Raw genomic sequence first — 21,495 nt, forward strand, 5'->3', positions numbered from 1 at the left:
AATGTGGAGAAGGAAGTTTCAAGTGGTTCTGAGTTTGGGAAAGGGGAAGGCAGAGTCAAAGTCAAAGATAAACCCACCGTTTTCATTTATTCCACTCAACGTGGGGATTTCATCCAGGATAAATATATTAGACATTCACTCATTTTTAGTCCGCACTACAAAAGTATGCTTTTTAACTTTGACGGTGAATCGTCCCTAAAGCTCCATGATGGTGGATAGCAACATCCGTTAAGATATGAAGTTCACGATTAGAAGTGTCATTGGATTATGGACAATCGACCATCAGATTAGACATATCAACTCAAATGCGAGGTCATCTTCAATGCAGAAAAGGCTATATGATATCAGTGAAAAGTTATAAAACATATTTTTGCAAGATGGGTTAAAAGTCAAATGCACGATTGAAAAGAGGTCATCCGTATTCATGAAAAAATCCCACATCTTATAATCACATGCTTATTATATCATACAAATAAAAATAATTATAAATATATTATAAATATATTTGTAAGTCCTCAATGAAATTAATAAATTCATAGTGATGAGAGCATACATACAATAGTTTAACTTTTAATCTAAAAGATTTGTGAGGTCCATTGTAGCTAAATTTATTTTGACTTTCAAGAACTTATTAGTTCCTAATTATTTGGTATAAAATTAAAAGTGGTTAATTTTAAAAAGGTCTCTTCCAAACTTTCAATATTGTGTCTAAAGTAATAAATTTTCAATTTTCTAACTTACAGTTATAGGTCTAAAATCAATTCTAAATTTTGAAAAACCAATTGTCTAGTCAATATAAATTTAAATTTCATGTCTAACTAAAGTAACGAATTAGGTAAGAGTAAAACAGAGATTTGAAAATTCGTGATCAAGTGCTGTGTTATCATAAATCTTATTATTTGTCGATTTTTCATTTTTCAAAATCAAACCCTAAAATTTGATAAATGCTCCAATTTTCCAATTTAATTTCGTTTACAGGCTCAAAACCATTTGTTAACTTCTGTACATGTTTGGGCTGAGTTTCTACTAAAAGCCCAAATGCAAAGAATTAGCTGTAGATGTAACGATTTAAGCAATAAAGTCTAAGAAATAGACTATAAAATAAATAAATCAATCAATTTCCAAAGCTAGAGTAAATTTTTAAAGTTACCTTTTGTTTTTTTTTTTTTTTCCGTACCAGAATGGAATAATAGGGTTGCATTTGGTAGAGTTATTACGCGGAACGTTAAGTCATATTTACTTCTGTATTTGGGTTTTGATGACTAAAATTTAAATATAATTTTTTTATTTGGATTGAAATGAACTATAATTTTGAATGTATAATAAGATTAATAGTGTGCTAAAATCAAATTAGAAAGTTATCCTTGACCTAATTAATAAAGAAGAACTTAATACCAACTTTTTATAATAAAAGGGTAAAAAATACGAAAATGCAATTGAAAAGGGTCTAATCCAAGTACTATATGCTAGGAAATTAGGAATGGAAGGAAGAAGACTGAAGTAGCCTCCTAAAAGTCTTGTTTCAAAATTCGACTCAACATCCAATCGATCTTTCTTGTACACAAACAAACGTCATATCAATTGTTGTCAAATTCGGTTCCATATACATATATATCGACCAATATTTCAAATTACCTATAGTTCGGTGATAATTAACATATACTCTTTCTCTTGAAGTTAGAGATTTGATCTTCTATGTCACAATCGTTGTACAATGAATCTACGATAAAGTTAAATTGAGATATATCTTACATCATCGTTTGACAAGTGGATAATTGTTTCTCACCAATTCTACTTGAAACTTTAATATTAATACAACATATTTTAAAAGAATTATTTTCCCCTTTGATATAGACCTTAAGGTTATGCCAAATGCCAACCAATCGAAGAAAGAAGATAATTTAGTGTGCTTATTGACTTGAAATTAAAAAAAAAAAATTCATAGATAGAAAAAAATGTCAAACTATTTATAAAAATAGCAAAAAAGAAAAGAAAAAAAAGATAAACATCTATCCGTGATAGATTTCTATTAGTTTCTATAGACGCGGATAGACTTCAATAAACTTTTATAAAAAAAAGATTAAAATTTTGTTATTTCGTGTAAATAGTTCCTTTTATTTTTCTATTCTCGAAAATTACCTTAAAAATATTTGTTTTATTAATTATTTTTTAAAAGGAAAAAGAAATAAAAGAAAAACAATAAATGGGATGCCAACCACACCACACGCATTGCCCATTAACTGTTTCTTTAGCCTTTCCATTCCATTTGGGCAAAGAACATTTGCTTCCCACTTTGCACCCCTTTTTTTTTCTCTCTGTTCAACAAATTAAAAATTTTAAGACAAAAGAATAACCAATTTCAAAGCAAAATTTCATCATATAAACATCCCACTTGTCAATTTGGATTTATTTACATATTTTTAATTAATTTCTAAAAAAGTTGTGAGATACATTAATTTGGCTCCTATAGACCATATAGAAGAATAACTTTTTGATAAAGAAAAGATTTCATTTGAAAGACATTTCTTTAAAAATGGCAACTTCTTCCTTAACTGACAACAAATTAAGAAAATGGCAAATTCTCTAACTTTTTTTTTAATACTTAGCCATATATAACTTATTACAATAACATATTCCAATACAACTTTACCATTAAGTTAAAATTATTAGATTCCTAAAGCAAAAAAATTAATACAAAAGTCTCCTCATGTCTTTCAACCCTAATGAAGGTCAATTCTTTGTTTGAATCAAGGAAGAAAAATTAAACTCCTTAAAACCAATTAAAATTCATATACAATACAATGTCAAAAAATTAAAAGGGAATAATACCTTTTAGTCCCTCGATTTTGACTCTAATTTTTATTTGATTTCTAAATTTTAAAATGTTATACTTTTAGTTCTTAAATTTTGAATTTTATTTCAATTTAGTCCATAATTTCAAGCTTTTATATTCTTTAACTTCAAATTTTCATTAAATACTTATTTTCATCATTGACGTGATTTTTTAAAATTAATTTAAAATAATTAGAAGTAAAATTTTTTAAATATAATTTTAAAAGTGATAAAAATAGTAAAACTTAATAAATTATAATTCTTTTAACGATTTTTAATTTATTAACATAAATTAACTCCAAAAGGCGGAAATTGAATATTTAGTAAAAAATTGAAAATATAAGTGTAAACCTCGAGATATAGGGACCAAATTGAAGCAAAATTCAATTGTCAATGTAAAATTGTAGCATTTTGAAATCTATGAATTAAATTATAATATTTTAAAATTTATAACTAAATAGAAATTAGACCCAAAATTTAGAGATAAAAAAGAGATTTTTTTTTCTCTTTAATTAATATAATTATACAATGTAAAGACATTGTTTATCACTTGGAGGAGGAAACTTTTTGTAATAAAAAACTTGTTAACAAGAAATTTGTTCTCCACAAGAAGAAAAATATTATGGATAACGTCGTAAAAGAAATTCTTTCTAACGAATATTTTTATTTTCATTATTCAAATATTTAATTCGATCCTATTTCTAACGGATTTTTATTTTTATTCAATATCTTTTAGAAGAAATTCGATTTTTTGTCGGTGGTCGGTTGTTTTTGTTTCCCCTATTGGGAGGTGACCCAGAAAAAAAAAAAAATACTGAACGGTAAACTAGAAATATTCAATGTCAAGGGTGTTCAATGTTTTTTATTTGTTTATTTTTTAAATTTAAAATATTTATGTGGCTTGATCCATGTAATTACGACGATTCTTTCTTTTTTTGCAAAACTAATTATTCCTTAATTTGATGAAAATGAGATCCCAGGCAAAAAAGGAAAGGAATTTGAGTTTTAATTTGATTAGTTGGGATTTAAAAGAATGGTTAATGAGGGTGGTTTTGTTTGGTTTAACGCTAATTAGTTGTGGGTGAGGAACAGTGAATTCCCTCCACCGTTCAATTGCACCTTCCGTTTCCGAAGATGTTAAAATCTTCCAAATGGGTGTTTTTTAAAAAAATAAAAAATTTGTTTGAACCAAGCAGCGTTTCCCCCTTAATATCCGGCCATAAGCCGCCTCCTCCTTAATGCCGTCCTTCGTTTCCAGTTTATTTTAACATTTCTCTGCTCTTCCCATTTTGTTTCTTTCCCCTTCTTATGATTTGGGTTTTCTGAGAACTGCTTTCCGACGACTATGGCTTCCAATATTGGAATGATGGACAGTGCTTACTTTGTCGGTAGGAATGAAATTTTGACATGGATCAACAATTGCCTTCAACTCAATCTCTCTCGCATTGAAGAGGTTCTCTCTTTTCCTTTTTACCCTTTTTTCTAATTTTTGTTCTTTGGGAAATGTTTGTATTGTAATGCCTGAAGTGGGTTTTTTCTGTTTGTGCATTTTGAGTTTCTCTTCGGTCCCCTCTTTCCCTTGGAGAAAGGGAGGCTATGTTTTCTAATTTCTCTATCTCTTTCTTTGTGATTTTTCATTGTTCATGATGGCAAAATGTTAGAATATGGGAGTATAAACGTAGTTTTGTAGAAATGCTTGGAAAAAAGGAATCGAAGTTTGCTTCTACCACGAAACATTTTCCAAGAATGTTGTTTAGTTGCATTTTTTTTTCAGGTTTTGGTTGGATTTCTTAACAGGAAATAGAGGTTTCTAGGCAATGGCCAACCATGTCATATGATACTGATTTGGATTTTCCTTCGGGAGTAATTTTGTTGCCTTTGCTCGAGGAAAGAAAAGGGTCATAATGTTTTTGTGTTAATGTCACATTCTACTGACTTTGGACAGATTAGTACTTGTAGTTGAGGATTGACAAGTTCCTTGTACATTTGAAGCATGGAATGCAAGCTGTTCTTTTTTAATCTTAGTTTACAAAGCTTAAAATCTATAGCAATTAGATATAACTGTGGGAACTGGATTATGTATGAATTCAAGTGAAACAAAATTGTTTATGTTATGCTCATACTGATTTTATCGATTAAGTCATGGGAGATTCTCTGAATAGCTCTCATATTATTATGTCTAGCCACATTTGTTCAACTCGGAATTGCTTTTTCAGTCAGATGCAAGTCATTTATTTATTATTGTGATATTGATTTCATTGCTAGGTAAATTATTTTTTCCCATTATAAGTTTTTGCAGTGGTTGTGATTATCTCAGTGTGAAAGTATCCCTTTTCCCATGTTTTTCGTTCTGCCTAGGCTGCTTCCGGGGCTGTGCAGTGTCAGATGATTGATATGACATACCCAGGAGCTGTCCCAATGCATAAGGTTAGTTTTCTCTTATCTAGTTTCAATTTTCATCTGCTTTAGATTGTGAGAATGATTAATGGCTACTGTATGATACTGACATGTCTGCCTTGGATGTATATAAAAGGTCAATTTTGATGCAAAAACCGAATACGATATGATCCAGAATTACAAGGTTCTTCAGGATGTATTCAATAAGTTGAAAATTGAAAAGGTACGTAACCAAATGGTCTGCCTAATATCTCACCTGTTTAGATGACGTGAGTGAGTGAAGAGCTGGAAATATCTTGATATCATTTTTCATTCTTCCCAGCAGCATACTTGTTAAAATGGATGGTGCCTTGCTATTGTTGTTTTAAAGTCTAATGTCTTGTGATTGGTAGCTAGAAGGGTGTTCATTCCTTTACATGGTATACTGAATGCTCTGATGTTATTTGTGGCAGCACATTGAAGTCAACAGGCTTGTAAAAGGTAGACCTTTGGATAACTTGGAATTCTTGCAATGGCTGAAACGCTACTGTGATTCAGTTAATGGTGGCATTATGAATGAGTATGCTAAATTCATTGTTGTTTATTCGCCTTTTTTATTTCGAGTATCGGACAATAAACAGCATCTTCTTTCGATTTTGTCATCAAGTTTTTCTTGAATGTCTCAACAGGAACTATAATCCTGTGGAGCGACGATGCAAGGGTGGAAAGGGTGGCGCCACAATGAAGGGTTGCCAGAAAGCTGCTAAATCACTGCAAACACATAATATGCATGGCCATGGCTCTGGTGATCCAGTTGAACCAAGTAAAACTTCTGCTTATCTTGTTCCAGTGATTTCTTATCGTTGGTCATGAGCCATAGATTAAGCTGTTTGATTTCATGTCATATTGAACCAGGATCCAAGCCAGGTAAGAACGGCGTAACCAGCGGGGCAAATTCTTCTGGAGAAATCCAAGCTTTGTCCAAGGAGGTAGGCTGCAAAATAATGTCACTGCAAATTTCTGCTTTATTCTTTGTTCTCAAGGACCGGTCCAGCTTTTTGCTTCCCCTTTCTCCTCCAAATTGATGTTACGTACTGCTATTTTGATTTTCTCTCTCTCTTACAAGTTGTTGCATCTTTTTTCTTGTGGACAGATTACGGAGCTGAAAATGTCTGTAGATCTCTTGGAAAAAGAAAGAGACTTTTACTTTGCAAAATTAAGGGACATAGAAATCTTTTGTCAGATGTCTGAATTAGAAGATCTCCCGGTAAGCATGGATATAGAGAAAAAGCCTTCAGGATGAATTAATAGAAAACGATTCTTCGTCAGAACTATAAACTTTCAAGAGTACATTGATAATGTATGGTTGATAATTGTACGTTTTATGCAGATGGCAGCAGCAATCAAGATGATTTTATATGCAGCAGACGCAAAGGAATCGGCACTAACTGAGGCTCAAGAGTACATATACCAGTCACAGAGTAGGAATGACGTTAAAGATGAAAATGAAGAGTGAATTTGAAGTTCCAGACAAATTTGGACTTGTATATTGAGCAAGAAAAAGCTGCAGCATTGCCAAGCAATTCCACAGCTCTCACTCATCATCATCATCCATCACTTAATGATCTCTAATGAGTTGAAATCTTGGACTTAAAAAACCCTCGTCTGTGCTTTAGCAAGGGTCAAGATTGTTAACTGAATATCCACCGATGGGGTTTGTAATAACAGATGCTCAACATTAGCTTTTATTAAGTTTGACCAGCTTTGTTGAATGAACTTTGATAATGACTACACTTCTCTTGATGTTTATTTGAATGTGCTTTGATATTACAAAAGAACGACAAAAAACATTTACAACAATGAAAAGAGACTTAGTTTTTCACAGACGCGAGAGAAATAAAAACACAAAAAGGACAAAACTTTCAGCTTTGTTTGAGTTTCCACTCTTATTTCTAGTCTGAAGTGGCATCAGTTTCAGTATCCATAGTCCTCTGCATAACCATAATAACTGCTGCTATTTCTCCTGTGTACTTCAGCCTGTAGAAGTAGAACAAAAAGAAGAACAAATGCATCAACTTAGGCATTAGAAAGGTGAGTAAATTAAAGTCAAATTGAGCATAATTTAATCGAGCCATGACTGTCTTGGAGAAATCACAAGGTGTGTGGGTGGTTCGAATCTCTTATCGAATTATACTTAGAAAAAAAAGTGTGAATTAAAGGGAGAAGCAGAAAGTAGCACCAAAATTCATCCTCACATTGTCGAGCATGTATTGAAGTTCACCAGTTCCATGCTCCTGAATGTACTTCTCTGCAGCAGTGATAATGTCCTCACGCTTGTTCAAAGGATCCTTCCCTTTAGGAACATACCAAACATTGACTCTCTGTTGGTTGACCATTAGAGGTCTTAAGTAATGCTCGTACACATACGAAGCACCACTGAAGCCTGACAACCAACACAACAGAACCAGCTTCGCATATGGCCATATTGGGATCCTGCCATGAGAAAGTTTCTGTAAACAGATCAAATTCAAAGCAATTGATAAAGAAGAAACCCCTTAAAACGCCTACCATTCAAGAACCTTGGCAAAGGTCAGCTCGAAGAGGGTGATCATGGAGTGCAAAACCCAATAAGTAAGCCATTGCTGATCATCGACTTGAGATTTGGTCTCAATGGCTCTAATTGACGCATATCTACCAAAAAAGCCCAAAACCCAATATTCAAAACGATTGAATTAAGCCCAATAGACAACAAATTTTGAAGGATTAGAGTGAAAAGGAAACATACAGAGGATAGACAAGACCGACAACAGGCCTGCAAATCAAATCATGCCGATGTATCAATATATGGGAACATTAAGAAATTAATTCCCCATTATGGGTTTTTTTTTTTTTTCCTTTTCCATTCTACTGCTTCAATCAGGCATACAAGAAGCAAGCAAAAAAGGAACGTAGAGAGTCAGAGAGATACCCAGCAAGAACGTCGAAGTTTTTAAGAACAACTTTAAAGAAATTTCCAGCCCCAGATCCCATCTTCGCGTCAATATATCAATTATCTTCAAAACCCAGAATCCCAAAACGAAAGAATGAAGAGAAAAAGAGCTCGTTCTTTCAAATTCCTTCACTTTATCTTTTCTTATCCTTCCTCTAGATCTTAAGCTCGAAAAGCGGTGCAGCTGTGTGCGTGTTGAACGAAAAAGAGTAACAAGTGTCATGGAAAGAAAGAAAAGGAAGAAAAAGAAAAGCAGAGGAATCAATTCCAAGGATAGCATCGAAAGTTGGAGTCGGTGGAAAGAAAATCAAAAAACATAATTAACAAAATCATGAGTCTAATCAGATAGTAACACTTAGTAAGAGAAACAGAATGAATGGGTGGAGAATTGAAGATGGGTTAAGTGAATCATCATCGTACTGAAACTGTCAGAGGAACACAATAAGGGGTTGTCGAGGAAGAAGGTGGAAGGGCGGTAAGCAAAAAATTTTGTCGTGAAAACTGAAAAGGGACCACGTAGCTTAAGAAATAACAGAGTTGACACAAATGGGGTTCTTGGAAACGTGTTGAATCTTTAAAGTAGAAGGTGTCCTTTGGAAAACAGAGAGGGGGTTCATGGAATGAAATGACCCAATTGTCAAACTGAACAGGGGATTAATAGGATTGATTGGGGGAAGTAAAAAATTGGTTAAGGGAAGCCATTAATGGAGGAAAGGAGTTGAAGCAGAGTGGGGACAGAGTCAGGTGAGGGAAACCTGCAAGTGATAAGGTGCGGACACAACAAGACGATCCCACCATTTGCAGAGACAGGTTTTTGAATCATTGATGCAGTAAAACAATGGCAACGAAAGAAAGTGATGCTCACATTTTAACTATAAAAAACTTTTAACAGTGCTCTGTTTATTGTCATTCAATCATCAATGGGTTATTGCCTATTGCTACACTCTCACTCCTCTGTCTCTTTGAACAAAGTTATGTTAGTTGGTTCAAGGAACTGAGCTACGACCTTTGACGACATGGTAATAGATATTTTCTTTGGCGTGATCTAATTTGATATTCAAAGCTACATTAAAATAATAATTTAATTCAATTTAATCGAAATCATCTAGAAAAATTTGCCATTTTGACCAAAATTAATTGGTTTGAATATATATTACCAATGAAGAGGTATAAGATTTGAATCTTGTTTTATTAGTTATCCCTTCTTTTTAACTTTTTCAAGTTTGTGTGTAGTATTATTAAAGTTTATGCGTAGAAATTAAGTACTTTGTAACGTTTAAAAAAAAAAAGAAAATTAGACTGATAAAAATAGTAGATTTTTTTTAAAGGACCGAATGTCAATAAGCATTTAGGAACCTTTCATCATTAATCATTTGCCGAATAGAAATAAAAAGATATGTCGCATTTTAAAAAAGAAATGCTTATGAAGATGTAATAAATTGTACTTTTGATGTAAAAATAAACATAATTCAATTAATATAATGTTTGAACTATTAACCTCGAAGTCAGAGATTCAATTTTTCCACCTCCTACATATTGTAACTTAAATTATATTGGTAATAGACTCTCACGAATAGATTTTGTTGTCGTACAATTTTGTAAAAATGTGATATATTATTAATTATTAGCTCTAAAAGTATTATCCATTACAATTACATAGTTTAACATCTGCGGGCAGAAATTTGAACTTTTGACTTTTTAATGAGAATATATATTTTAATCAATTGAGTTATATTCAAGTCGACAATGTTTATTATTTATACTAGTAATAATTAATTCATAATAATAGTGTACCACTTTTATTGTCTTCATTAATCAACACTTCATAAACCCTTCTAAGTCAATCAGAGGTGAGTTAATATATTAATCTACCTTTTCACATTATTTTTAGCTAGAGAAAGGGTCATGTGAATTTGAATCCCTCCCTCATATAATATTCGATTAGGAAAAAAAAACAAAACATGAAATAGCATTATTTTTAATTTTTAAATATAGTACTAGTAACAATTTTATCATGTGAATTTAAATATCACGGTAATATAACATTTTAATAAAGCATTTATATAATAACGGTGGGTGACATATCTCTAAGCCTAATTCAATTGGTAAGACATTATCTATGTACTAATAAAAACATAGCTTAACCGACATAAAAACATATATATCTCATCAGAGATTTGAATTGATCCCCTTCTTTTGTATTAAATTAAAAAATCACATTATTTATCTTTCTAAAAGTTAAAAGAAAACTTTTTCTCAACTTATTTAAATTTGATAAACCATAGTAACAATAATAAAAATGCATTAAGCATTACATGCGTGTATGAATATTGATGACCATAAAATAGTATACTCCTAAACTTTACATAAAAATCTGAACAAAGCTCGTTTGATTAAAAAGTAAGGTTAATGTGCATGTTGATTTAGAAAGGAATGTGGAGATTTGTTTTTAATAAAACCTTTATGATTTTTAAATAATAATAATAATAATTATTATTATTTAGATAATTATTTTAAATGATAAAATTTTTAAATATAAAAAAATGTTAGTAAAATTTTGTTATATTTATAAATAATGGTGTAAACCATAAACTAAAAATTAATAGTAAGAAGATTGTTATGAGAAGAGAATCACATGTCTAACCTCACGTCTCAAACCATATTCATATATGAAGAAATTAGTAAGGAAAGCCGCATAGGCAACAATTATGATTAGGAGACACCGGTGTCGGGCGCCGCCCCATGCGGCGGATTTTGGGCGGCGTAAATATTCAAGTGCCCATCATCATTCATGGTTCCACGTCCACCTCCGGCAGTAGTGGGTCCCAATGAGAGTGGCTTTCCTGGGAGGAGCGTCAACGGAGCAGCCAGATTCGAAAAACGTAAACCACCGGAGGGTTGCCCTGATCTGAATAAAGCGCCGTCTTGGTTGTTGGCCGACTGAAGCCTCCATAAAGGGTCGCCTCCGCTGCCGAGTAATTGGTTGTTGGGGTCGGAAAGCATCCAAAAGTTGGCCGGAGTAGTGGCAGGGATTAGCCCTGTGGTGGATTGTTGGAGATAGTGATGATCTTGTTTTGGTTGAGTCATTTGAGCCATATTATTCATTGCTTCAGAGTTGATCCCCATCACTGCACAACTTTAATCATATTCCATTAGCCTCATTTCTCCCTTTTAATTATCCACTAATCCTTTTAAACTGTCACACCTTTTTTTTATAACACCTCAATCATCTCATGAGAATGATACATAATATAAGACAATGAACATCATCACATTCTTTTTACTTTATCTTATTTGCCCTAATTTTTCTTTCTTTCTTTCTAATTTGTTAGTGATAAGGTCCTTTCTTTTTTAGGGATCTTGAGAGTGAGGGGAAGTAAAAAAAAAAAAAAATTGATTAAGATCTCATGTGAGAACTATTCATATTTAGTTTTTTGAAAACTGTACTTCTTTTTCTACTATTTCTTAATCGAGATTTTCATATATATACATATTTATTATATAAAGATTTGAAATCTTGGACAATTTCATAAAAAAAAAATTCGAAAACTAATTTTTTAATTTTCAAAATGTGGAATTTAAAATCTAAGCAACAAAATATACAAATAGAGAAATATTATTTATAAACTTAATTTTAAAGAACCAAGAAATTATTAAACGAGGCTTAAACTATTAATTTTTTTAAAGAAATTTAAGCTTATAAGAATTTATTTATTTTGTTAATATAATTTCAAAATTCAAGTCACCTAAAAGAAAAAAACTAGTTTTAAAAATTTATTTCCTTAAAAGGATAAAAACTAATGTAAAAGAAATGGTAAGGAAAAAACAATATCTTAAACAGAACTTAATATTTTTCTCCCGGAACATCTAAACTGCACTTCAATGGCAAGATTGTTAATTTAAAAAGAAGAAGAAGAAGAAAATCAGGATGTAAATGAAAATGAATGATATGATTAAATATCTTAAAAACTGTTCAGCCTACCTCCCGGGTGGTAGTAAGACGAGGATCTTAGTTGAGATGGTAGAGAAATGCTTGTAGCCGATCTTCTTAGTGAGGTATTGAGAGAGTTAAAGTTTGCAGGTATGGTCCCTGTACCGGTAGCGGCAATAACAGCAGGCTCGGCCTGCTGAAGAAGCCATTCGATGGTTTCGCCATCGGACTTGTGGCCGAGCTCACGAGTAAGCTGGAAAACTCTAGCAGCACAAAGAGCAGGCATTCGGGTGCGACGACCGCGGCCATCGACTTTGGTGTGACGGTCCTTAGTAGAGGTTCTCTTAGGAGAGGGCTTCTTAGAGATGATCTCAAGAGGAGGTTGAGGATTATCATATTCCTTCTTCTCTAACAATTGAAGAGGAAAAGAAGTAGTCGAGCGATGGTTTTGGTGATAGTGAAGTTGGTCATTTCCTTCCATCACTCAAAATGATATCTCTTAATTAGATCTTGGTGGGTCTCAATAATGTAGATCGTCAGAAGTTGAAGAGAAGATAAATAAATATGGGTTTCGTTTCGTTTAGATGTTTGGTTTTGGAATGGACACATATATATAACGCTTTGAAAGAAAAAGAAAAAGAAAAAGAGTGAATTATAGGGTTGCTATTATTGTGGGTTGTACAGACCCATTGGCTCAGAGTCCACGTGAAATGGGGCTTTTTATGATGTAATTTATAAAGACAATGGTGGCCATGGGTGGGCCTCTACTTCAGGTCAATATAACTTTCACACTCTCAACATTAACGTAGTCAAATACTAATTCACATATACCATCAATCTCTGTTCTTGAAGTCTGTTGCAAATTCTTCCTACTCCATATTTTTTGTGCTATAAAAAAGCGAAAAACTTGTTAAAGGATATTATTAAGGAGAACGTTTGAGACAAGAAGTTGATCATTATAGTTTTCGGTTGCTATAGTTGATTATAATAGTTTGTGTGGGTGTAAATTATTTTAATTTGAGTTATAATAATATGTGTTTGAGATGTAAACTATTTTAATTTGATATTGTCCACTCCATCTGGACATATACCTTTGTGATTTAATAATTATTCTTTTTTATTTAACCAACGTGAGACTTTAGTCACATCCCTAACGATTTCTTTGTCCATCACTTTTTCTCTCTGTAATTAACGTTGGAGATTTGAGAATTCCTCAAATCCCTTCCTTCTTTCTACCCTTATCCAAGTGACCCATTTCTCTTTTAACATTTTTTTTTGAAAAAATAAAAATCTTAGTAGACAAAACTTAGTTGATATGAAAAGTGAGATTCAGGTTTTACTTGAAGGGGTTGATTTATGATAAATTGTCAATAAAAGAGAAAAGGCTGCTCCATTGAAAAGTGCTGTCTCTCTCTTTCAAACTTTTTCATGACTGTAATTCACAAAGACGCATGGGTAGGGTTCATATTTTCCCCTTTTACCATCATTTTCAATGTAAATTTTCAAGATTTACACAGCTATCCACACAAATTATTATTCTTTTCCACATACCTTAATCAACATAGTCCATCTCTATTAAAGAAGATGGGGCATGCATCACGTACATATAATGAGAAGATTATTGAAATGATTGGAATAAAATGGTAGGTAGCTAAGAGGAATTAGGTATAGTAGAATAATAAGAAAGGTTGATGATATCTTGAGGCCTAGAGGGAGGGTGAGTTTTGTTTCTCAATCTTAATTGAAGGTAGTCCTTGTAGATAAAAGGTTTGTATTTTGGTGGCTGATCAATGTCCGTGGTGAAATGTGGCAATGGTTGCACCAATTTGTCTCCTCCAATGTTGTAGAAAAATGCATAAGAGTGACGCTCTTTCCCTGCCTGCCTCACCACCCGATGGCTTGCACTCTTATATCTATCGTTGCTCAGTACCTAATCAAATTTGTCACGTGACACCTAAGTGTGATGCACAAAAATGAAGTGCAATCGAGATGTACCCACATATATTTCTTACCTGAATGACATCTCCGACGTTGACAACAAGGGTGGTTTGGCTGGGAGTAATTGGGATCCATTGATGATCATATTCCGTTTTGACCTCAAGTCCTCCAACTTCATCTTGGAACAACAAAGTTATGAAATTCACATCCTTATGTTCTCTAAGTCCAACATTTTCACTCTCACTTGATTTTGGGTATCTGAATGTCGACATTAAATCCCACTTCCTGTCGTCATTGTATTCACTTAAAAGCTTTGGTGGAAGCCCTAAGCATTCGTTTATTATGCTTTCTAGTATTGAAGCCGTCTTCACTAAATATGAGAATAACTCTTTCACTACTTCCCTGCAATCATAATAATATATATGCTCAACCTCAATCAAACACATACTACTTCATTAAAACTTAACCATTTGGATTTTAAGATTATAATTTAACACTAACTTCTACTTGCAAGTTTCAATGTTCAATGTTTAATTGTGTTAAAACTTTCTACTGACCAAAGTTTAGTTTTAAAAACTAAAAAAACTACATAGTTTGCAATATCTTGTTTTTATTTTTATAATTTAGCTGGGGAGTTCAAGTGATTCTCTAAGAAATGTAAAAGCTATAATTGAAATATTGAGAAGAAAAATCAGACATGGATTTCTAAAACAAAAAATTCTAAAAACGATATATTTGATATATAAATTGGTCGTTTTCGCTTCTACTTTTATCATTCAAGTAGCAATTCAATTCATATACTTTCAAATTTACAATATATATTAGTCCTATTGTGAAAATCTTATCAAAATCAAAATAAAGTATCTATTGTTTCTATTATATAACCATTTTGGTTTTTATATGGTTTATAAGCACATTTTTCTCTGTCAACTTTAAGCATGGATGGATACTAATATTATTAAAATTTTTGTTAGATAACTATTAGATTTTTAGAAATTAAGCTCATATAATCACTATTTTTTATCTTTAAAGTTTTGCTATTCACTTTGATCTACTAATGTTTTAAAAAACCAAGCTAGGTTAGCTTTCAACTATGTGTTTTTCTAATATATACTTTTATAGAATCTGACTAAAAATTCAAGTATTTCTTTAAGAAATGTGAAAATCATAGTTTAAAGATGGAGAAAATAAACATAATCGTCAAAAATAAAAAGTAAAAAAAATGAAATAATTATCAAATAGAAGTAAATATTGAGGCTAAAATTCATAAAATTGAATGAAAGTATATATTTATGTGGATGAAAAGTATAGAGTGAAAGTTAAGAAAGGCAAAAAGTAGAAGAAGAGAAACCTAAAGCCTTGAGGATTAGAGGGGAAGACATTGAAGGTTGAATCAGGAGGAAACATCATAAAGAATTCATTTTTATCAGGTGAGTGGTCCGGCTGGCGGCCATAGCCGGCCGGCAGAGGAGCGCCGGGGAGAGGGCTGGCTTCAAGCTTACGATCCAAAGGGTACCCAAAAAACTGGGTTGATCTCAAAAGTGCTTTTTGCATAAGGTGAATTGGAACACCATGGTTCACTACCTGAAAAAAACCAAACTCAGAGCAAGCTTTTCCAATTATTTCAATTGCTTTCTTCTTTCCATCTTCATCCGATGATCCTTCTTCTCTCAAAAATGGAGAAAGATCGGCTGTGGGGATTGTTCTTGATGAGTTCACCATTTTTAGCTTCTTAATTTCTACTTTTTTTCAGGGCTTTATGCAGGCTTAGCTTGTTTATACGATAAATATTGTATAATTATATGCCAACTTATCTAAGATGAAAAAATAAATTTATTTTTTTACAAATAAAAATGTCATATTGGACTATACCTTAAATGTACCAAGATAGGTCATTCAACGACCACCCAAGTTTTTCTCAAATAAATTATACTCACTTGCTTACTAAAATATGATACTATTATATAATTATACGCCACTTGCTTATCAACTAGCAGGCTCTATTTTTAAACTTTTCTGACCCTTCAAACTTTGTCATTAACGTCAATTTAAAAAATAAGAATATAATAAATAAATGAATGAATAGATCTATAACGAGTGACGCCCATTCTTCCTTTTATTTTATTTGGAATTTGCATTGGCGGCAAATTTAGAATGAAATTTTGCAATCTTGTTTTGAGAGTATGCTAATATGACAAATTATTAAAATTTGAAATTTCGTTTATTTTGTATCCCAAATTTTCCCTTCTAATCAATTCAGCGTTTTTATTCTATTTTTCTCCCCTATCATTTTCATTCACATTCTTCTTCTTTATTCTTTGATTGCTTTCTGCTCGATCGATCACGTTCATACGGCTTTTCATTTTTTTATTTCTTCTACTAAGATAAGCGCCAACATTCTATTGGTTTTTGATGTTATTAGAGGTTGCTTTATGTTTTTAAACGTTTTTTCCTCCATTGATTGATCATTTGCTCAAGATGCTACAAAAATTTCATCGTTACTATAAATATATCCTAATTTATACTAGTAACTAGGGTTAGCAATAGGTTCGGGGCTGGGCGGGGGAGGGTTCCCCGTCATCGTCCCCGTTGGCGGATTTTACCCCATCCTCGCCTTTGTCTCCGCCATCGGGGATTTCCCGTCCCCCATTCTCCGTTTTCCCTTTTGTTTTCCTATGGGTACTTTTTTTTTAAAAAAAAAAAAAAATCTCTAGAATTATATTTGGTTTGGACTTGGACACTTTAGTTGGGCTTAGATTGAGATAAATTAAAAACTAGGTCATGTTAAAAAAAAAGTTAAATTGCCTATGTTAATAAGACACTATATCTATACCTATACATTATAATAATAGTAGTATATAGGTATAACAATGTTCCAAGATTACTAACTCATAATCATAGAGAGATATATAGGGTAATTGCAATTGGTAGCATTTTTAGGAATAATAACCAAGTGTATAACATCATTTAAAAAAATTGCAAATATAGACAAGTCTATCAACGATATATTTCTGTCATTGATAGACTCCCAAGTCTATCAGCGATATACTTCTATCGTTGATAGACTCTTACCAGTGATATCACTAATAAACTCCTACCAATAATATGGTCTATCATTGATAACTATTTAAATTTGGCCATATTTGCAATTTTTTTTTACATTATGTTATATCTGTTAATACTTTGGGTCTAATATCTATATTTGCAACTGTCCTATATATATGTATGTATGTATGTATGTATGTATGTATGTATGTATGTATGTATGTATGTATGTATGTATGTATTTAAAAATCTAATCGGGGCAGGGATATCCTCTCCATCCTTGCCCCGTCCCCGGTTTGGGGACCCCAAAGAGGTCCCCGATTTGACCTCATCCCTCATCAAATCGGGGATTCCCCACCTCACGTGGGGACCTGACCCCGCGGAAAATTTTGTCAACCCTATTGTACATAACATTATGGATACGACTTACTTTGTAAACATTACAAACGATTTGATCCAAATCGTTCATTTAGAGACATGTGAGGGAGGGTATTCTATACAATGAGTTTGTATAAGATTGGACCATGACATATTTAATCTCTATTTGTAATACTGTTGACCGAAGATATTAATATTTCAAACGATGACCATATGTACTCCTCCTATGAGGGTTTGTCCTTTGATTTATATGGGTGAGAGTGACCCGAATCATCGGATCAATATGCTTACCATTTTGTGAACAAGGTCAAGTGGGGAGTTGGGAAAATAGCTACACAAGATGAAGTTCACTCCTTCCTGATTTTAAGACAAGTAGATGAGTAGTTCTCTTAAGTGCTTCCTTTGAAACTTGAACAATGGGGTCCCACCCTTTCACTGGCCTGAGAGACACTTAGTTTATGATTGAACCATAAACAAATTGTTCATTAGAGAATTAGTGGTACTCAAGGACAAAGAGATAATTATAGGAGCAAAACGGTAATTTGATCCAGTTGTAATTACGAACAACTTATGAATGATCGATTTACTTGTAATGGTTATATCTATGGAGGCAATATGTTCTACAGTGCATAAGAGTGCAGCTATAAGTCTTTAGTGGAGTGTCTCATAGTTAATGAAGGTTGATTAATTTAATTAAAGAGTTTAATTAATTAATCTCGTTTCATTAGAACTTATAATTTGTAGGTCCATTAGATCTCCCTACTAACTTACAACGAATTAACAAGGACCAAAGTTTGAAATAATAATTTGAATTTGTTTTAAATTAGCTAAGGGATATATATTAATTATATATGATATGATTAATATAAAGTGATACAAAACTATATATGATTTCAGTGAGTTAATATATATTTTTTTAATATCAAGTGAATTAATGTATTTGAATTTGATTCAAATATTAAATTAATATAAATAAGAATATTATTACTTTAAAACTATATTAATAAGATTCATATTAAAACTACACGTTACGAGAGAGATGTACATTTGTATATGATACTAATGTTTATTTAATTAAATATAAGATATTTAATTAAATTTTAAAATTTAATTACATAACTCAATTATGTTAATTAATATATGTATTAATTAGTCCCACACTCTCTCTAACTTTACTTAGAGATTGGGGAGGTGGAAAGTTTTCTTCCCCCTCGTAAAAAACATGGAAGATTTCTGTGTAAGGGAGGTTTGTTTTTTTTAAGAAGATTCCTAACTTCACTCTCTCAAGCTCTTTCTCTCAAAATTTTACAAAGAAAATTTCTTTGCATAAAATTTTTCCATTTTCCTTTCTCTTTAAAAGGGGTTCCCACGAGTCAGTTATTTACCAACAGACATAGTGAAGAAGATCCATTGGAAGCATACAATTTGCAAAGAATAAGTTTTTGATTTACTATACGTGAAATCAAAGAAGACATGGAAAAGATTTTGAAGAAGGTCTCAGAGGTAATACTTTTCAATCCTTAATTTTACGTTTAACCTAGTTGAATTAAAACATGCTAATTATCTATAATTTCATCTTCCCAAAATCAAAACAAAAGTGTTCATATGCTTTCGCTGTAGGATCTGATCCCATCAAAATGGACTTTAAATCAAGTCGGGCTTGATTTGGTGCCCTGTAGCCTCGAGCGTCGCAACAACCCTAACATCACTATGTTTGATTTTATGCTCTAAACTCGTAGATAGTAAATGTTATCGATTGACCGTCATCAATAAAGAATTATCTATGTTAATTCAATAAATGTTATTTATTGTGTTGTATTCTATTTTGTCTTAATAACTCTAAATTCAATTAATTAATATCCAAGGCTGCCTTATGAGTCTTGAACTGTATGTGGAGACATATATGGATCAATGTGAAGGATCTCTAAATGTAGAGAACAAATGAGTGGAAGCAGATCGTTCCAAATCCCATTGTGAAAGAACAAGAACATTTACAATCAAACAGAACATTTATGCATCAAGTCTAAATTATAGCATGCTTCAAAAGACAAATACAAAAGGATTGAGTAAACATACTTTAAAAACCTTTTCTTCTAGTATTTCCTAGATTGAATTCAGCAACGCATCCAATAACATGAACGCAAAACGCTTATGGAGTATCCTCGATCAGTAACGAGTGAAACACAACCCTCGACCCTCGAACAGAAACTCGATACTACCACGAGGCTACCTTGGTATTCTCGGTGTGAGAATCCAGGAGGTATGGGTTATGTATGGATTTGGAAGAGGGACGGAGGAACTAGACGATTGGGTAGACGATCGAGTAAGTGGGAGAAAGAATAAGCCTATCATATAGACTTGTGTACTCGATCATTTAGCAAGCGAGTGACTATCGTATAGAATACTCGATTGATCGTTTACTCTCTCAACCAAGCTATTGTATAACTTGATGCTTTTTACGTGTTCTTTGAAAAAATGAAAACAATTTTCATTTTATCCATCAGTTAGCCATAAACTGATTAAAACCTCCCACTAAGGTGGTTATTGGAGAAAAAATTGAAATTAATTATCTTATAATTAATTTATTATAAATAAATATAATAACTAATTTATCATATTATATCTATAACCTATAGTTTTAATATCACATCATATATGATATATAAACCATAGTTCTTTTTCTCCTTTATGAATTTAATATAAATCATATTTATATTAATTCCTCCAATCAAATATTAATGTATCAAATATATTAAATCAATCATATCACATATAATTGAATCAGTTTAATCATATCATATATAATAAAATTTTCTCTTGTTAATTTGAACACTTTAAACTAACCCAAAAACTGATTCTCAACATGAATTCGTTGAGCTACCAAGGGGACCTTATGGACCTGTAGCTTAAAGCTCCAATGGTACATGAATAACTGACTAAACTCTTTAATCACGATATCCACCATCCGTTAATTACCAAGCACTCCCCTAAAGACCGATAGCTACACTCTTCGCACTACAAATATATTTCTGTGTCCATCGGATATAACTAATCAACAGTACGATGACCTTTTGATGCGTTATTTTATGAGGTGGAATTATGGATGAAATGCGATGATGAAAATGCGTTGAGCACTCAATTTTTCTTAGTGGAATCCAAGTGTAAACCCCACTGAGTTTCCTGGTAAGTCCAGGGTCGAACTCATGGACTTGGAAAAACAGTTTGCAGTAGTAATTTTCAAGAAACTTTGCGGTAACCAAATAAATCAAGTAGTTATTGGGAATGTTGTTGTGGTAATAAAAATAAAAAAAATGCGGCAGAGTTTGAAAAGAGTTGATAAAATGGAAGATGCGATGAGTATGCGAGAATGAGTTGAGAAGGGTTTCGGCTAACACTTCTTAGGATGCGTTCATGCTATGCGATCATGCAACACACATACAATAGTAAACCATCTCTCGATGCGAATGCTACGGCTTCTAATGCTAGAACACATGCGATATATGTGATGAGTCTATAAGACCTACACATAAGCCTCTATATTTATTTATGCGATGACAAAATGACACACACACAAATAAGGCGACCACATAATATCATACCTATCTCTAGGATGCATGCGATGTAGGTTAACAAACAGAGCTTATCTCTAAGTCCTTATCTTTTGTTTATGCAGATCTAATCTTGCTCTCTCGAGTCTAGATTCTAACCTAGCTCTCTCAAGTCTCTGGTTCTTTCTTTAGACTCTCTCTCGAGTAGCTCTAAAGGGGTGTTAGGCACAACATAAAACAAGATAATCGTATGCGATAAAGATCCTAGGTCATGTTAGCTTAGTTCTTCTCAACCCATTCAATAAGTTTAGCTACTCATACATGCTAAGAGAGTGAATATATGTAGAATAAGAACTTCCATTGTATAAATATAAAGTTGAAGTACAAAATAACAATGCAAGATGAGAATAAAGAGCCTAGTAGCAATCTCTTGCTTCCTAGGCTTTTACACTGTCTTT

At 32.4% G+C, this 21,495-nt stretch overlaps 4 protein-coding genes across 4 annotated transcripts; 1 reads left to right on the top strand and 3 right to left on the bottom strand.

Annotated features, from left to right (window-relative positions):
- The first annotated feature begins 3,873 nt into the window (after positions 1 to 3,873).
- LOC120082498 (microtubule-associated protein RP/EB family member 1B-like) lies at positions 3,874 to 7,017 on the top strand. Its single transcript, XM_039037689.1, has 8 exons — positions 3,874 to 4,285; positions 5,191 to 5,259; positions 5,366 to 5,452; positions 5,682 to 5,788; positions 5,898 to 6,031; positions 6,124 to 6,197; positions 6,362 to 6,475; positions 6,599 to 7,017. Exons 1-8 carry the CDS (start codon positions 4,178 to 4,180, stop codon positions 6,722 to 6,724), a joined length of 819 nt encoding a protein of 272 aa, XP_038893617.1. The 5' UTR covers positions 3,874 to 4,177; the 3' UTR covers positions 6,725 to 7,017.
- On the bottom strand, positions 6,952 to 9,001 carry LOC120082499 (HVA22-like protein a). The gene is made up of 5 exons (XM_039037690.1): positions 8,177 to 9,001; positions 7,994 to 8,020; positions 7,777 to 7,899; positions 7,464 to 7,701; positions 6,952 to 7,245 (listed from the first exon to the last, which is right to left on the bottom strand). Exons 1-5 carry the CDS (start codon positions 8,236 to 8,238, stop codon positions 7,183 to 7,185), a joined length of 513 nt encoding a protein of 170 aa, XP_038893618.1. The 5' UTR covers positions 8,239 to 9,001; the 3' UTR covers positions 6,952 to 7,182.
- Positions 9,002 to 10,826: 1,825 nt separating this feature from the next.
- Positions 10,827 to 12,697, bottom strand: LOC120083615 (transcription factor TCP15-like). The gene is made up of 2 exons (XM_039039442.1): positions 12,180 to 12,697; positions 10,827 to 11,325 (listed from the first exon to the last, which is right to left on the bottom strand). The coding sequence occupies exons 1-2, from the start codon at positions 12,607 to 12,609 to the stop codon at positions 10,910 to 10,912; spliced, it is 846 nt and encodes a 281-aa protein (XP_038895370.1). The 5' UTR covers positions 12,610 to 12,697; the 3' UTR covers positions 10,827 to 10,909.
- Positions 12,698 to 13,779: 1,082 nt separating this feature from the next.
- On the bottom strand, positions 13,780 to 15,788 carry LOC120084156 (flavonol synthase/flavanone 3-hydroxylase-like). Its single transcript, XM_039040053.1, has 3 exons — positions 15,418 to 15,788; positions 14,141 to 14,468; positions 13,780 to 14,058 (listed from the first exon to the last, which is right to left on the bottom strand). Exons 1-3 carry the CDS (start codon positions 15,786 to 15,788, stop codon positions 13,780 to 13,782), a joined length of 978 nt encoding a protein of 325 aa, XP_038895981.1.
- Between the last annotated feature and the right edge of the window lie 5,707 nt (positions 15,789 to 21,495).

Source organism: Benincasa hispida, chromosome 8, assembly GCF_009727055.1.
Source record: "Benincasa hispida cultivar B227 chromosome 8, ASM972705v1, whole genome shotgun sequence".
In the NCBI taxonomy this organism is placed as follows: Eukaryota; Viridiplantae; Streptophyta; class Magnoliopsida; order Cucurbitales; family Cucurbitaceae; genus Benincasa; species Benincasa hispida.

Excerpts from the sequence above, each read along its gene's own strand:
- LOC120084156 (XM_039040053.1), bottom strand. The coding sequence starts at position 15,788 with ATGGTGAACTCATCAAGAACAATCCCCACAGCCGATCTTTCTCCATTT. Across the intron at positions 14,469-15,417 it reads TCTAATCCTCAAGGCTTTAG|GGAAGTAGTGAAAGAGTTAT; the intron begins GTTTCTCTTCTT and ends TTATGATTGCAG. Across the intron at positions 14,059-14,140 it reads ACGTCGGAGATGTCATTCAG|GTACTGAGCAACGATAGATA; the intron begins GTAAGAAATATA and ends AAATTTGATTAG.
- LOC120083615 (XM_039039442.1), bottom strand. The coding sequence starts at position 12,609 with ATGGAAGGAAATGACCAACTTCACTATCACCAAAACCATCGCTCGACT. Across the intron at positions 11,326-12,179 it reads GTCTTACTACCACCCGGGAG|TGATGGGGATCAACTCTGAA; the intron begins GTAGGCTGAACA and ends AAAGTTGTGCAG.
- LOC120082499 (XM_039037690.1), bottom strand. The coding sequence starts at position 8,238 with ATGGGATCTGGGGCTGGAAATTTCTTTAAAGTTGTTCTTAAAAACTTC. Across the intron at positions 8,021-8,176 it reads AACTTCGACGTTCTTGCTGG|GCCTGTTGTCGGTCTTGTCT; the intron begins GTATCTCTCTGA and ends TTTGATTTGCAG. Across the intron at positions 7,246-7,463 it reads TTCAATACATGCTCGACAAT|GCTGAAGTACACAGGAGAAA; the intron begins GTGAGGATGAAT and ends CTACTTCTACAG.
- LOC120082498 (XM_039037689.1), top strand. The coding sequence starts at position 4,178 with ATGGCTTCCAATATTGGAATGATGGACAGTGCTTACTTTGTCGGTAGG. Across the intron at positions 4,286-5,190 it reads ATCTCTCTCGCATTGAAGAG|GCTGCTTCCGGGGCTGTGCA; the intron begins GTTCTCTCTTTT and ends CGTTCTGCCTAG. Across the intron at positions 5,260-5,365 it reads GAGCTGTCCCAATGCATAAG|GTCAATTTTGATGCAAAAAC; the intron begins GTTAGTTTTCTC and ends TGTATATAAAAG.